This window comes from Haliaeetus albicilla, chromosome 27 (assembly GCF_947461875.1).
Source record: "Haliaeetus albicilla chromosome 27, bHalAlb1.1, whole genome shotgun sequence".
Lineage (NCBI taxonomy): Eukaryota > Metazoa > Chordata > Aves > Accipitriformes > Accipitridae > Haliaeetus > Haliaeetus albicilla.
In genome coordinates this window covers 5,572,028-5,589,327 of record NC_091509.1, presented here as the reverse complement: position 1 = coordinate 5,589,327, position 17,300 = coordinate 5,572,028, and the positions used below count along the sequence as shown (strand labels likewise).

Genomic DNA, 17,300 nt, shown 5'->3' with positions numbered 1-17,300 from the left:
ACTGGGGAGGTCAGGAGCTGAGGCTAAGAGCAGAGGAGAGGGAAAGACAGGACCAGCAGCTAAGAAAATGGTTGGGCAAGCTATCTGGGTAAAGAGATTGGGACTAGGAATCAGTGCAAATGGGTAAAAGAGGCTGAAAAATATCATACAGGCCTGTACAATCAAAGATTGTATTGTATGTATACAAGCAGGAGCAAAATTAAGGATCCTGGTGACTGATGTTTGGTGACTGATGCTCAAACCTTTCTGGTGTTATCTTTAGCCCTGCATTTATGTTGTATGTGCACATACGTATCATTATGCCTGAATTTACTTACTTACAACAACACGCAAATAAACAAAACATGCTAAAACAAGATAAAGGAGAAAATAGAAGAACAGAATAGAATAGAATAAGCCAAGATAAGGTAAAATAACATATAATAAAGGTTATACAGAGAATGAGGGTACACAATTCATCTAGGTTGTGGACTTTTGTTAGATGTTATGTCAAGAACGTCATTCGCGTGGTCTTACATGAAACGTTTTATCACTTGCCCTTAAGGAAGACTGCTCTTTCTATATACAGAAAACCATATCTATTTTTGCACACAATCAAATCACCACTGTACAAAATACAGGTACCAGTTGCAACCCCCAATTCTTTCTAACACCTATGCCCAGTGAGAGTTGAAAAAGCTTTTTAGAGAAATTTCAATCAGCTGTTCAATCTCCTACATGACATTCTAATTCTAGGCAGAAAATACAAATTCAATTCAGCCTGAATGGAAATTTTAGTTATAAAAGCACTGGTGCAAAGACAAAAGAATGTAAGCTGAAATTATTCTGCCACTGCTTTATTTTTAAATTAAGGATTCTCCAATGAGTTATTTTTCTAAACTCAAAAATGTCACAAGAAACACTGCCTTCACTTTTTTTTTTGAATCAAGAAATTTTCTCAAGTCTTTGCCCAAAGGCTACACATTTTTCAGTTCACTGTATTGGGAATGACTGCTGTGGCTCTAAGTCCCAATTACATCCATGATTTTCTGTAAGTATTTGGACTCATTAAAAGAAAAGAATTTCTGCAAATACTGAATAAATGTTTTACATCATCAGGGTGGTTTTGATGTTTCTCTATGGTATCTAATTTCCAGGGCTGATATTATTGCCTAGAACCACTGGGAACAAGTCCAATTATCATAATACCCAAACCAATGTCCACTGAAATCAGTGCAAGTCCTGTTGCTGATTTCAGCAGAGTGTGAATCTAGTCCCTGCAATCTACTTATTTAGGTGCAGATTTTCACAAGAGCCATAGTGAATGAAAATATAATTGTATTCAATTTCAACTCACCTAAATTTTGGGTTATAGATTCATTTGAAAATCTCTTGTTTAATGAATTAATATAATGAAATTACTAATAGAATTATATTACTTTAATATAAATTAATTGTTAAAGACATACTTTTTTTTTTTTTAAGGTTAGACAGAGATATCTCTTACTAAATATGGCTCTTGGTGTTATCCAACTGCATGTATGTCAACTACTTCAGTTTATGGATTCTGTGTTACTCCTGCCAAAATCAGTGGAAACTGGATTGAGTTCTCGCTGCATACAGAGGTCTGAAAGCCTGCTGAACTGTCTTTATGGAAAGGATGAAAAAGATTCAACAAGACAGAGTCACATCATACGAATCGTAAGTTTGACGCATCAGTACTTCAGCAAAATAAAACAGTTTTCATGTTCCTGCCTGAACGGTTGTTTCTGTTTAGTCCATTCTGAAGCTAAAGCAGTCTTATAAACATAATCCAAACTATTGCAGTCCAACTCTACAACTTGAAAGGAGCAAGAAACATTTGCCATTTGTTCAGGCTGAAGGCATTTAATGAAAGAGATTTCCAAGGTAAAAGGTTTCAGCATCCAGTCAGTTGAGTGCTGTGGTTTTCTTACAGGACTCCACCGAAAGAAATTCTAAAGAAACTGATTAAATTTGGATCAGAAAGGAACAGTCTCATTCTTCAAAACTGTGTTTTAATTTGCCCCATCCTGAGTACACTGCAACCTTAATGCTATAACCTCATGGTAAAAGCCTCTATTTTGATAGACTTCCCTACCATAATGAACATATCCTTTTCGTACTTGTTGGCGTAACACACCCAGGAACAGAAACGCTATTCCAAGTGGCAGATAGAAGTTAGTTGTCTTTTCAGAGCTAGAGAAAGTGACAAAAAACGGACTTCTACATCCATTGTAAGGGGCTGCGTGACAATATTCAGTCTCTTTGGGACGGTCATTGTGCCAGCCTGATGCCACTTCATCAACTGCCGCAATGCGGCACTGCCTGCGGGACTGCGGATTCCTGCAAGTCCCATGCTGACCACTAGGACCAAAGGAGGGGTGAGCTGGCAAACCCCATGTATGCAGCAGGCAGCTGCTTGAGAAGCATAAATATAACAATGAATAGAAATGACAGTGGCCACAGTTTAGCCGGAGCGTCTGTGTGTCAGTGCAAAAAGTTCTACAAAAGCCTTTTAGGAGGCAGGCAATTGGCACCCATAGAGAGTGGGCTGCCAGAACCCCTGGTTTCCATTTCCTTCCAATGACAGACCTATCGGGTCCTGCAGGCAAAATAATGCCCTTTAATCCTCTTGCCGGAGGAGCCCCCCTGATTTCGGGAGCCTGGTGTCTCAGCTGCCCCTCGGCTCCCAAGGCCATTGGCATTAACACTGGGAGAAGGCAGTGGGAAGAGATCTTTCATAGTTCCAGCAACACGACAATGGGCATGGTGTGGCACAGAACCGCAAAGGCAATTCTCAATTTTTGACAGCAGAGGAAGGAAAAGAAGCAAATCTTTTAAAGAGGGAGCTTCACCTTTACTGCCAAAAGTGCACCCTCAAAATGCAAGAGACGCAGACCATATTTGTGGAATAATTTTGTATTCTACAGTATGTGATGCCCCTACCTGCAATTCATACATGCTAGAAATTAAGGCTAATATATAGGCTTATATAAACGCACATGAATGAAATAGGGAATGTGTGATATACACATTCTGTGAATTTAGAGTTGCATGTATGAACAGTTGTTAAGGAAAAGTTACATTTACAGAGGAAACAAATGTTTTGAAAGAACAAAGACAACACGTAGTTCCTAGACAAGGGCAATTGCATGTTTCTTGGTGAAGCTGGAAAGGGATCTGCTTTCCATCAGGATTTTCTTTTAGTAATACATTAGGCAGCACTTGTGTGCATCACACAAGAAAAAGGTCAATATGTTTAAAAACACCTATCTTTCCAATTTTTAAATTTCTCCCAAACACCACCTGCCCATGAGAAGCAGCAATACCTGCTTATATTCATGCATGCGTATGCAATACAGCTACGAAACCATAACAATTTGAATAGCAAATACTCACAGTGTTTCATTTGCGTTCAGTCCACAGAGTGAAAAAGTGCAAAAAAAAAATACACACAGGAAAAAAATCGAAGCACTCATGATCTGTTCAGGAATATTCTACAAGCGCTAGAAGTAGCTAAATAAAAGGAGTCAATTGTTCTCCATACACAGCTGTTTCTCTGTAATATCTGCATGCATACAAAATAAAATATAACTGCCATTGTGGATGGTCTGTCCTAACTGTTTCAGCCTAAGTATTAGCTGAAGTGCCTCACCTGATCTCTAACGCCCTAGCCGTGGACGGGAAGACAGGGTGTCTTGCAGATAAAATGGACCCAACCCTTTTAAGACATCATTGAAATTGCCCAAGGAGCCAGTAAGAAGCTTGGGTGCTTGCAGAGAGGACTACCCCCCTCCCCAGAGCCCGCCCAGCCCGCAACCTCCTCTTGCACCAACGGGGGCTTCTCAGCGGCCTTCGAGCATCGTCGCAGAGATGCTGCATTGCGGCAATTTATCGATCGCAGTAGCCAAGTCCAAAGCTGAAAGCCATGAACAAGGTCTACTTTCCCACCCTCCCTTCTCCCAACAAAGCATTTTTGGTGAAATATACCATCTAAGATTCTAATGGCAAAAGATGCAAAAGCAAATCTAAATTAGCAATCTGGTGAACAAAGACGTTGTTCAGTACATGCTCCTACATCCCTTTAACACAGCCATCACCTTGTCTTCCACAATGTTGTCTTCTATTTTACCCTCAAATAAATCCCAATCTCAGCCATAGTCTGGCACTTTCAAGCCACAGACATCTCATGCCACCTAGCACCGTGAAGACAAGAGGGATGCATGCAATTTTTAAAAATTAATTGCACTACTGTTCGTTGTTTCCCTCAATGGTTTTATGTAGCCACCTCATTTGATGCTCTTTCAACCAACCAAGCTATTTTCTGGGGTATCTCTAAAGTACTCAAGAGCAACATGGTATATCACAACAAAGGTTTCTGGATGACCTTACAGCATTTTAAAATTTGTTTCTAAGGCTCTGCAGATGTCCTAAGCGTGGCCATCCATCACTCGTACATACTAAAACAATGCATTTGGATTATTCACCCCAAACAGAAACTTAAGAAATGTAATTCCCCTTCAGAAGTATTGAACCAGTTAACATGAAATTGCTTCATTTATGATAACTAAATTAACATAGAAATTGTGATTATTTGGCTTCAAATTACTTTAAAATTGTTTCATACTTCCACCCTTAATGCAGCCCTTAAATTTTCTTTTTTCTTAAACAGAGAACTGGATATGCTGCATAAAGGAAGTCTAATTTACACCAATCATATGCCTTTTTTTTTAAAGTTTTAAAAATTATTTCTCCTGATTTAACCATAACATACCTGCTTTTTTCATCATATATACTTACATTATATACATAACCCTGTCAACAGCAGGAAAAAAAAGACACTATTTGATTTTTAGATCAGAAGCATCTACCTATGCATTTTTTTCAGGTGCAGATGTAATTATCTACTTCAGTTACAAGCTAACTGTCTACATATTACTGTTTTGATTTCTAATTTACTATAGATACAATATTATTGTCGCCGCTAAAATCATTGGATAATGGTAATAACAAGTAATGCATAGTATCCTGATCCCAGCAGCTACAGTTTAAGGTTAAATATCTGACACAGTGCTTGAAGTGGTAGATCAACAATTCTGCTATACAGAGCTCCCATCATAATTTTACTCTCTCTTTGCAGAGAAACCAGGATTTTGAGTCCTCTCTTTTATAAAGACTGGCTACAGCGCAGAGCCTTTGTCTATGTTGTTCTACCAGCACAGCAGAGGGACAAAAGCTACCTCTGAAAAAGACAAATCATTTATACCACTACTGGTTATAAACAATACCTTTAATTGCACACAGAAAAAAAAGAAGGTAACCGTTATGTGTTTTGAAACATTTCTTAAATCAACATATTTTGCTGTTGTGGCGATTGACCCCACAGCAAGCAGGAGTTCCCACATTCACCACCAGTACATCCAGCTACCGTAGTATCATCATCCAGATGCTTTGGGGAGTCACCTAAACAATGAATTGCAAATTATGGCATAAAATGACTACTGATCTACCCTGAACTTGTTACTTTCCCTCAAGAACTCTGTCATCATCTCAACTTTATCTTTTATTCCCATCATAGTCTTCAGCTCAGCTTTTGGTTAAGGTGTTGAGCCGCGCGTCTGCATTACATACACAGTTGAGTGTCCTCTGGATTAAGTCGTTCACATTCATTTGACTTTCAACAGTCAAAATGCTTGTTCTACATCTTTTATATTACTGACGAGGAAACTATATTAGTCAAAGGGGAGGGAGGGCAGGTCACAAGATGAGCAGAACAGAGCATGCAAATGAAACAATATCATGGGAGAGAAGCTTTGCCAGAATGTCTCCTGGAGTTTTGACTTTGGAGTCTCTCAGAGCAGTGACTGCAGCACCAAAAAAGGGCTTACACTACACAAGCCATAAAACTGGGCTTCCTCAAAAAGCATATTGGTCAGTGATTCATGAAACTAATAATTCTAACCTGGCACTGCTCTTATCTTGATAAGTTCTGCAGCCCGCACGGCTCCAGGCTATTCTTAAAGGGAAAAAAACCCTCCAACCTAATGGGAGCAGGAAAGGAGAATGAGCACAGCATTCAACTACTACATATGCTCCAGGAGGGGGAAAATCCATCTTTTCTAAATATGTAATATAATTAGGCATCCACACTGAGGATTGATAGAAATGTTCATCAATTTGCTGGGACGTGCCTGGAATACTGCAGGATTAGCAAAATCATTGATCAATGAATTTATGCAAATATATTCTCCCCATAAAGAGAGAGTTACATTACATCTGTAACAGGCATCAGTGATTTTCAGAGGCCCTCTCTTGCCCGCTCTTATTTTATCTCAGCTGGTCTTTGATATAAAGCCTGTCACCACAGTGCCATCTGGATAGTGTTCCTTTCACTATGCTGTACTTCCAACCTCACATTTTGTAATATGTTATAGAACAGAGGTTACCTCAGATTTCATTTCCATATCTTGAGCAATGACACCAGATCTCTCAGCGACATGTATCAGCAAATAATGACATTTCTTATCAAGCAATCATGTAAGCACCCCATCTTTCCTCCATCAATTCTTTATGGTAATTATGTACCTTATTTCACTAGGGTCCATTAGGGGTGCAGTATTTTTCTAAAAGTTCTCCAGAAAAAGGCATTTCTGTAGTTAATCTTATCTCCAACTGATTTATATAACAGAAACCTTTCTAATGACACCAGCCAGGTTCTTCAGCAGCATTCCTCCTTCCCTTAAAGACCTACAGCAATACAGGAGGCAGGAAGAATGGGACGGGTATAAACTACAGGACAGTCTAGTAAGTAATGGAGTAAAGAAAAATAGAAATTATCATTTGTCCACTGATACCTCTATACTCTGGGTGCACTGCTTCTCAATTGCCAAACTGACTTTTGTTCTTCCTCTGGCATAACTTGATTGCTCGTGATAGAAGTTCAACGTGGAAAACTGAGGATACTCTTAGAAAAGCCAAACTCCTTGTTTTTCACCTAATTTCACCTAACTAGTAGATACTTCATTTACTCATGTACTGCCAATGGTTACTCCCTTCAGTTTTGTTCTTACGACACGTATTATGTACATGCAGACTGATGAAATAACTAACAATTGTAAATTCATTTTATTCATTTACATACATTTGAGCTAACATATACCCTTGGGTAAAAAAAGAAAACAAAACAAAACACCAAAAAAACCCCCAATCATTTTAATTCTACTGTACTAAAACAGCTATGCACATTTTAAATAGAAATCTCATTTTCATTATTGCATGTAGGTATTTTGGTATCAGTTATAGGAACACAATTTACAGAGTTCAAATTTTATCCTGATTGCCTCAACCGATCATAATTTCCAGCAAGACAGAGGAGGAAATCACATTTGTGTGGCATTTTCAAGCTTTCATTAAGCAATGACATCTCATATATTTAGAATTATGTCATGACTTTCGCTCCCTGACTCTTCAGGTTGGGAAAGCAAATAAAAATCTTCTATCTAGTTAAGATATGCCCAGAATAGCATTTTGCAAATAAGTAAAACTGACTATATAACTGAGTGTTCAGCATACAGAAGACAACCGTAGGAACAATTAAATCCTGGCTGTAGCAAAAAATAATGATTCATGTTCAGAAAAGTTCTTAAAAGTTTGCTAGGACAAAAGGTAGTGTGTATTATAAGCACACTCATCCATGACATCTCTATCAGAAATTGCAGATTACTGATTTTTTTATGAAACAGAATCCTTTATAAAAGGAACGGATTGGATTGAAAAAAGGAAAGCATGAATAACCCTATTCCACTTGTAAAATGCTTGCAATGACTGGATGTGTCAGACAACATACAGAAGAACAGGGGATGTGGACCACAACTGGTCTGACAGATCATGCTGTGTCCCACTGAACACGACTCAGCACCAAATGAGAGTTCGAAAGAAACCAGCATGTGGCACTTGTAGCTGTGTGCTTTTCTGGGCATCTGTTGTGGGGCAGGAAGAAGAGTGAGGCACAAATGTTTGGAGAGAAAAGGCTATATATATACAAATGCTGACAGAACAATTTCAATTTCTAAGACTCCTATTATTTTCATTTTAAGATTTCAGGGATGGAAGGGTGGTGTGTCTTAACTTATGTTTACACTTTACTATCTGAAAAATTAAATATTTTTTTTTTAAGATCAAATATTTAGGGCTCATTTGAAATGAAAGTTACAACTTAAAATTGCTGTGAATATTTGGGTGACTGTACTTGCACTTCTTCAGTATTACTTGTGAGTGAATTATCATGATTTTTCACACTAAAGTGCCCAGAGTTGAATGGCGGATTCCTGCGTGCATAGTTTGTTGCTACAGACTCAATGACAGAGTCAGTGCTCATTCATTTCAAAAAGCAGGTGAAACTCAGGAAAGAGGATTTTCAGGCTCAGAGATATTTTATGAAAGACCTACAGCAATTAACATGACTAACAACAAACAAAACCCAAAATCATTCCATAGCTCTGTACAGCACGAACTCATTTGCCTTCTGTAATAGAATACTATCCACAGACCTCCTAGGATTAGCTCTGGGTATGATAAAATCTTTGGGCTTTGGGAATTTTTTTTACAGAAAATCTGCAATGAACAAAATGTGTTCAAGCTCCAGTCCCTCTGGCTATCATTATAAAGTAGGAGGAAAAACAGCTTTTACAATATAAAACAAGGAAAATGCTCCACCTAAGTTGCCAACAGTGACTCATAATTCTTTCTGTCCTGTCCACATGGCACAACTGCCATGTCACCACACAGTTTTCAAGCTACCCTAGTGAGGCAAAACAATAATAAATAAATTAAAAGGATTTTTTGCTAAATTGAGTTCTGTATCTTACTGAGTACTGTTCAGCACTTCCAGTCTAATGACAATAGCATGTTCATTCACTCAATGTTACCAGTTTAACCCGTTTGACTGAGCTTGTTGAACCACCTTGAAATTAATTCCTTTTATTTATGTATCCTAAGAGACTGAAGGTGAAATTCTGAGCCCTCAAAGAGTTTTAAATCCCATGCTTCGTAATTTTGGACATTTGGAAATGAAGCTATGGACTAATTTCTAATCTACAAAGGATATGAACGTTGTATTGCCACACACCATAAGAAATACTAGACAATTATTTTGAAGACTTCTTTGGGGGTTTTTTTGGTTTTGTTTTGTGAGGTTTTTTTAATAATCTTTAAACGTGCTTACAGCTACACTAATCATATTTCTAAATAATAACTGTTATTGACAGATATTGCTACAGGACATAACTAAAAATTAAGCAGAGGAGAAAACCTTCTCCTACTGAAAATGATGAGTTAGTTAGCGAAAGTTTCACACCAATTTTCTTCAACTTTCCTGTGCATTTCTATTCCAACAGGTCATAAGTTAATTAATAACTTTTGCCACCCCTTTACAAATACATGCATCTTTTACATTTTATTGCTCTTTCAGTGGTTACACACACCTTTCTGTGTCTTGGAACGCAAGAACAAACCCACTAAAATATGCTTTATCATCTCGCAAAAAGGGGGAAAGGCAGTATGTCAACAAGAAAAATCCCTATTTTATCAACAAATTAAAACTAAAAACTTTATGGGAAGCCATACAAAAAATCTGACTCAAAATTGAACAAAAGCAGCCCCAGTGCAAAACTACCAAGAAACAATGCCTAAGTAAGCGTGTCAGTTCTGCATGTAATTTCTCAGACATTATTTTCACCTTGCCGCAGGGGCAAAGACAATCAGCAGAAGGCACCAAAGCACTTTAAACTCAACATTTTTGCAGCTTTTTAACCCAAAATTCAGTCACCAGTAGCACTTGGCACTGCATTATGGTCTACATAGGTCAGATCATAGGATCAGGGACATCTTTTGGGACATTTGAAACACGGAAGCTCATAAAAGAAGTGATCAAAAGACTGTTTGTATTGGGAGCCGCTGTCAGTGCCTTGGTCTGATCCAAGCTTCAGCTGAAGTTAGCAACTCATTGCATCATGTCAAGTATTGAAATTAGTCACAAATTTCAGTCTTGTTTTCATCTCTGCCTTGTGCTATTTGTTGGTACAGGAACGTATTCATAACACAGAAAAAGAAAATAGAAGTAGTAAATGAAAACAGCTTGTTGATAAGCAGAAATAAGTAACGTGGTCCATGGAGTGCTCTTCATTTTGAAGGATAACTGCACAACTTCCTTCTCTTCCTACATCTACCAAATCACCAAGCTCCTTGCACTCATGTCTTTTGAGGAATTCAAGGTGAATGAAAACTGCAATCCAGAAACCAAAGTGCTTTTAAAGAAAGTGTTCTTAATTTATTTTTTTGAGTAATGATAAGCATTTTGTATCTGCCCCGAGTTTGTCTACAGAATTTAGAATTCTGTAGACGTGCGGGAGTGCAGAGAAAAGGTGCAGAAATGCAAACATTTGATATCAGAAAGGTCGCAAGATTTCAGTAAGATAAAGAAAAAATACACTATTTGGTACCCTTGCAAACTGTTCAAACAGATAATTAGATTAATTTTTGTCAGAATCATTAAATATTTTCTACGTATTGCATTACAGGTTAAAACATATCTGCATAAACTACACAGTGGGTATGAAAGGATGAAATTTGGTTTCACTTGTTAATATTCTTTGATGGTTCAAATAGCTTTAATTTTTTAACATTTATGACTGTTTTACACCTGAGGATATGATATTCTCTAGGGCATGAGCAAATTTATTTTGATAGATTAAATGCTCAAACTTTCTTCAAAGAAAAACTTGGGAAAAAATTCTGATTAGGTTGGAAGTATAAAACTCAGATTTTGTGACTGCAAGAAAAATACCTTTAGAAATAGATACTATCAAGATATTTTCTCATCTGTTAGAATTAAGATTGATTTTTCCTGTAGCAGTATGTCTGTGCTGAAAATTAAAAATGCATTACAGAACTGATTATGATGTATTTTATATATCCTCCTCTTCTCCCACTCACAAATAACTGGCATAGAATTAATCAATTAAACTCAGAGAGGTAAATAAACTAATTCAACATTTACTACATCCTGGGGAGAGGGCATGCATTCCCAGCAACTTTTTCAGAGCCTGCAGAACTCAGTATATTACAAAAAAAGGCTCTATTTATTGTCCAGCCTATTTTAGTGAAAGTTATAGCACAGTCTACTGTCAGTGGAGGACTGATTCCACAGATATGGAAAATCAGTCCATCAAAAAAAAAAAAAAAAAAAGTCAATTTTGTAGGAGTTCCTGGGTTTTTTTTCTTCCTTTCTTTCACCGCACAGTAGACTTTTCAATCTGACAGACAAGTAAAACTTTATAGTGGTAACACATGACTTTTCCTGAAAAGTGCTATTAATATAGAATTCAAACAATACTCTTGATAGCATAAGTTCCCAGATAAGAAACTCTGCAGATACATACTGTTAGCTCAATATAAGCAATACACGCTATTTGATCAATATCAATACTCCAGCCTGGGAGAGAGAGGGGCCAAAGGTATCTCAGCTGATGGTGACAGACAAACATGCACAGCCACCACTCCCAAGTCCCTCAGAAAGCTGAACTTGCTTCTGCTGAAACTGATGGCAAAACTCCTTTGAGCATCACTACAAGGTGGGTAGAGCCCTTGGGGAAGAATTCCCTATATTATCACATATGTATTCAAAACCACTGTGATGCGTGGCACAGCACCGTCTATAAAGCCTGTTGTTTTGCCTGTTCTCAGAAGCCAAAGACAGTGTCTTAAGTCTGCTGAACCTCCAGGTGACAGGACTGTGAGGCAGGTGCTTACTTCAACCATCTACCATTTGCTGTTTCATACCATGTTATTTAAGGGCAAGCTTTTCAGCAGTCTGAGCAGGCCTTCCCTGCTGTGTTCGAGTGTATGTTGTTTCAGTGCTGGACCAGTATTAACTCCAGTTCGGATGCTGAGGGTTGGAATTTTGGAGGGGTCGTGTCTCCCCCTCCCCGCTCCCTCTCCATTTTGGCTTAGGACTGTGTGCTTTCACAAGTATTAACACTTTCAGCTTTGCAGTATTAACTTTCAGGTAACACAGAAAGCTTTATATCAGTTCATATAGTCAAAACCTATTCCAGAAAAGGTCTCTAAGTGAACAAGTAACTATTAGTAATAAGCAAATTATCTGCTCAGATACTGAGCTCTGGGTAATATTGGATTTTACATTACAATGACGGTGCTCTAAATCTAACGTGCTTTTTCTCTGTTAGAGTCAGCTTTCATTGTCAAATCCTGTTTTTCTTTTTTTGGTCTGTGCTGCAGCTTTAACAGCCAATGTGTAAAGTTTGTGGTACATGAAGAGCACAACGTGGTGTTATTTCAGCCCTCAGAGAAGGATCCTCCCCAAAAGCCAATGACTGCACTGAACAAGCCTGCCAAACGCCCGTCTCTCCTCCCTCTTACATACCAAACACCTTTTAAACAGCTTTTTGTCTGGGGCAATTGTCAGATATCTCATAATATTGTTCCCCACGAACCTGTTACCTATCCGCCACTCGACATTACGCAGACCCGGCCAGGTTTCTGGCTGCAGAGCATACATCGGACGCACTTTGAATACTGCTGAACCCCATCTGTTCCTCACGGCAGCGAGCACGGCAATATCCCTGCTCCTCAGGAGCGACAGCAGAGAAGTCGTCTATTGTGGTTTAATTAGCAGTAACCCCAGCCTGGGGGAAGTGTGAGATTCCACTTTGCTACCTACACCACCGCTCCGAGGTGGGAAGGAAGGATATCAAGCCCCCAGCTTCGCCCAGCACTGCAGCACGGGGAGAGCCGCCCCCCCGCCGCCCCGGCACAGCACCAAGTCAACTCACAGGATCTCCAGGTCGCGCAGGGCTCGGAAGGCTCCATCTTCGATGCAGCTGATCTGGTTGTTGTCCAGTTGCCTGCAGAAAGGAAGGGAGAGGATGAAGGCTGGCTGGTACGGGCAGAACTGCCTCGGAGCGCCAGGTTGGGGGCTTCCCCGTCACCGAGGTGTCCCTCCACCCCCTCGCAGCGCCTGCTCGCCACCCGGCGCAGGGCTGCTCGGCTGCCACGCTGCTCTGGCTCTGCTCGCTGCTGTCTGACAGCGCTGCACGCTACCGCACACTGAAGCCTGTCAGGTCTCAGTAAATATTAATTGCGCCTTTTTTTTTTTTTTTTTTTAAAGGCAGAAGGGAGTAATTTCATTACATTAGGGCATCCAATCCATTATGAGCTTTTACCGTCATGTCACTGAAACAATTTCATTAAGCTAAAGGCCTGTAAATCATTGGAGGTCACTGTGCTGCCCTCCGTGACCTCCCAGAATGCCTTTTTTCTTTTACTGGAAGTTGGAGTCCTCTGTCCTGACAGTACTAAATCTCCAGGCTTTATCTGCCCAAGAGCTGTGAGAGTGCATAGGGAATATACCAATTCCAAATTAGACTCAACTAATCTAATTTTATAGTCTTTTTATTATTCTAAGCACCAAATGTCTGTGGTGGTTCGATGCCTCTCTGCATTGTTACTGGCCCCATCTGGTAGCCCATTCTATTGAAAGATTTCTGACTAAATACAGATTCTGTCTAACTGCATCAGGGAGAGCAATCCAGTGACAGAAAGCATTATACACACATACACTTAAAACACTATTTTGCTTCAAAATGCGTAATTTAATATTTGGACGGTGGAGTTCTCTCATTTGTCTCCCTGCATACGTATGATTTAAATATATTTTACAATATATGTGTGGATATAGCAGTACAGCTACATCTGTCCCTTTTCCTTAGAAAATTAAAGTTGTAAGTTGTAATTTAAAATTCAGTGATTACATTTTCTGACACCTGATCCCTTAAATAAAATTATGTACCTGCCCACGTGTAAGTACAATATCTGCATTTTGTAAAAAAATAGATGCAGGCTCCCGACTATATCATACTGTCCTTTGCCCACCATAAACTTTAGATTTGGTGAGGCAGGGACCATTTGTTCTGTGTGTGTAAATTATCATGAACAAATATACCAAGATTGCATTGCAGTTTCTGGTTGCTATTAAAAAATAATAAATATATATGCAGAGATAGCAAATATATTACAATATATATATATGTATAATATATTTGTATAGTTTTACCAACTTCAACTATTTGCTGTACTTAATATTTGGTCGAAATAGACATTTTTCATAGCTTTCTTATTATACAACAATAAAGTACAGACAGAGCAAATAAAACCTTTATGCACCCCTTTAAATACTGAGTTTGATCTACTAATATTGACCATCTTGAATATGTGTATATTTGAAGACTATGGGAAACTTAACCCTTGTAATGCAGCCTGGTCTTGATGAACATCATGTTTTTTAGGATTTACAGTGCATGAAAAACCAGGCACGCTATAAGGTCTACTAAAAAACTTAGCAAGCGTAAAGCCCAGCTAAGGTTTCTCATAGCTCTTGTACTTTTGGAGAATATGCTGAATCTGGCAAAACTTCAGCGATGTCTCCCATACTGACAGATACCAGGATGTGCAATCATCCAAAATGGATTTTTCTGTACCATAAGAGTTGATGCATAGTATATATACATATGTATATAAGTATATACATACATATTTATTTATGTTCTCTCCGTTACTCCCACCACCTAGCAAAGTTGCTAAAAACTATACATTTTTGACTGCTGGGAGGACCCGCGGCTGCTGAGTGGCTTTTCCCAAGATCCCTGTTTAATTGTGTGGGTTGTTAAAAATTTGTTGCTCAAACAGAAAGGACGGTGCATTTCAGGAAGAATGAACTTAAAATGAGTTAAATATAATGCTGGTTGCATGACTAAGTACTTTACACTTCAGTTGGCTTTATTAAGCGTAAAGTTGGCACATGCTAGCACGATGAAGAGAAATCAGGCGCAACTTGAGAATCACATATCTTCTTCTACGGGAAGTACTATATATTGCCTATTTTTATTTGAGTTATACTATAATATTGATTTTTCTGCCAAAAACACTAAAATAAGCAAATAAACCCAGTATGCTAGTCACAAAGTCTTCTGATTAAAGGGCTTCATATGCGGTGTGTTGGGTTTTTTAAAAAATACTACTCTCATAGATTGGTTTTTGTTGAAAAAGCATAATGACAATCTTAATCATATTTCTATAGGTCCACTCACGCTAATGCTAACAACCAAGTTTAGTCTGTGTGATTCATCCACAGGACAACAGCAAGGGAAACCTCTAGATGCCCAGAAGACACACACTTAGCAGGATAGTCAGTAAATGGGGAAAATATTCATTAGAGATACACCCTGATTCTGTGTGCCCCATAAACTAAATCTGCAGAGTCTCTGGGTGACATCCACATGTTTAATGTTTCTTTGTAACAGAGCTTATGTTTCCTGATATCTGTCAGACCAAAACATTCACATCGGTGTTTAAGCATAAGAGTTTCTTCTGAAAAGAACTATTAGTTGTCTTAAAATTAGGCATGACTGGTTTTGAGACCCTCCGCCTCCCCGTTTATTTCTCCATGGGTAAAGATGGAAATTCTATTTCTTTGCTTCTGTACAGCACCTTGGTGAGTGGTTAAGCAGAGACTAGAGATTTGAGAGTTTAAAGTCTAAACGATGCCGTCCTTCCAAGACAATGCGTTACTTTATAAAGTTTTGAGAAAACTTCAGGTAAAGCCTTAGAGAAAGGCAAAGACAGGTGTTCAACACATACTTTTATACCCGTGAAGACAAAACAAAAATCCTGTGATGTGGGCTAGCAGCCAGATCACATACTCAAAGTGGGTAAGCTGTACATGCAACATTTGTTGAGAAGAATGTCTTACCTGAATAAAAAGCATCATATGCAGACAAAGTAAAAAATCAACTTTAAAAAAAATTTAGCAAAATCAGTAGTTCAGAATAGGTGGCACAAGTATTTCCTTGAGGAACATGCGACACTGCTCCCACTTCTTCATCGCTGCCTTCTGACTGGAGCACTCACACACACACACCCCCAGAGCACTGCTACCTGAGACACAGATCAGCTGCTCCAGGCTTACAGGTAAATTTAAAAAATGGTCTCAGTCAGCAGAAGCATTTATTCAGATTTAAATGCCATCTCTATTTGTCAGTGTTCATACCCTTTCCAGAAGATCTTTTTCTCCTCAATATTACAAACAGGATGTTATGCATGTAACAGTGTAATGTATGGTGAAAAAAGGTCAGACAACACAAACTCACATTTAAGACACCATTCTAAAATGGACAAAGTCACTTTTTATACCTCCATTCCTGCCTTTTGAAAGAATACAGCACTAAGCTCAGACTTTATCTAAAACTACCAAGTGATTCAACTGCCTCTGAAGAAAATAAGTGTTCTCACGCAGAAAAAGTGAGCCTCTATATTAAGAGGCTAAAGGATGACTGAAACCGCAATAACCAAGCTGTGTGAAATAGCCATACGATACGTATGGCACATGATAAGAGCTACAAGCCAAGGCACAAACAAATAAACACTACCAAACTTTGAACTTCCAAGTTTTTGCTAAGTTAGATAGACATCTAACTTTTATTTGGGTGAAAGTGTTTGGGTTAAATGCCTAATCTCTCATGCATTAGACACAAAGCACTGGACTTGGGCTCGGTGATGTTGTCCGAAGGGTTCTCGCTCCAACATCAGTGAGCTGAGATCCCAGCCTGGGAAACCCAGCGGCTCGCGTGTGATTGAATTACCTACTCTGACCTCACCTAAGAGGCTCCAGGGATCCGAGATCTCCGTGACAGGCAATTAACAACCAGACAATACTAATAGATACAAAGAGCCATACCGGAAGATCGCAGAGAAAGGAGCAAAACACTCAAGCAAGGAAAATATTGAATGGGTATATGGGATTTAGGTGAAGCGTGACAGAGACAAATGCTTATAAATGATGCGAGAATTTATAAAACTATTTGGAGAAAAAGGCATCTTTCATATGGTAGAGCTATAATACATAATGCCGTATGTATTATTATAATCTGACTCTAACCATGACTCAATAGCTAGTCTCAGTTTTTATTAAAAAACAGGAAAATTATGTGACTAAATTATACGCAACTGATTGATCCTTGTCTATCTTTAAAATTGATGCTTTAAAGAAAAAACCTTAGACACAAATCACCTTTCTATGAAATGAGAAATAACATTGCATCCTAATAGATTTATATCACTGGACAGTCTATGGTTTGGCCAAGACACCGCTTTAACTATTTAAAACACAATTCCTCTGACAGAGTATAACTCCAGCTTATCCATTTAGATTTGTACATTATCTATCA

General features: G+C 38.6%; 1 protein-coding gene across 5 annotated transcripts in view; it reads right to left on the bottom strand.

Annotated features, from left to right (window-relative positions):
* SLIT3 (slit guidance ligand 3) overlaps positions 1–17,300 on the bottom strand; it is a 535,954-nt gene that overhangs the window by 220,893 nt on the left and 297,761 nt on the right. For all 5 annotated transcript variants that reach the window (XM_069773165.1, XM_069773166.1, XM_069773167.1 and 2 more), the window contains one exon: positions 12,852–12,923. In XM_069773165.1, coding sequence (XP_069629266.1) covers positions 12,852–12,923 — 72 coding nt within the window. The remainder of the gene's footprint in view (positions 1–12,851; positions 12,924–17,300) is intronic.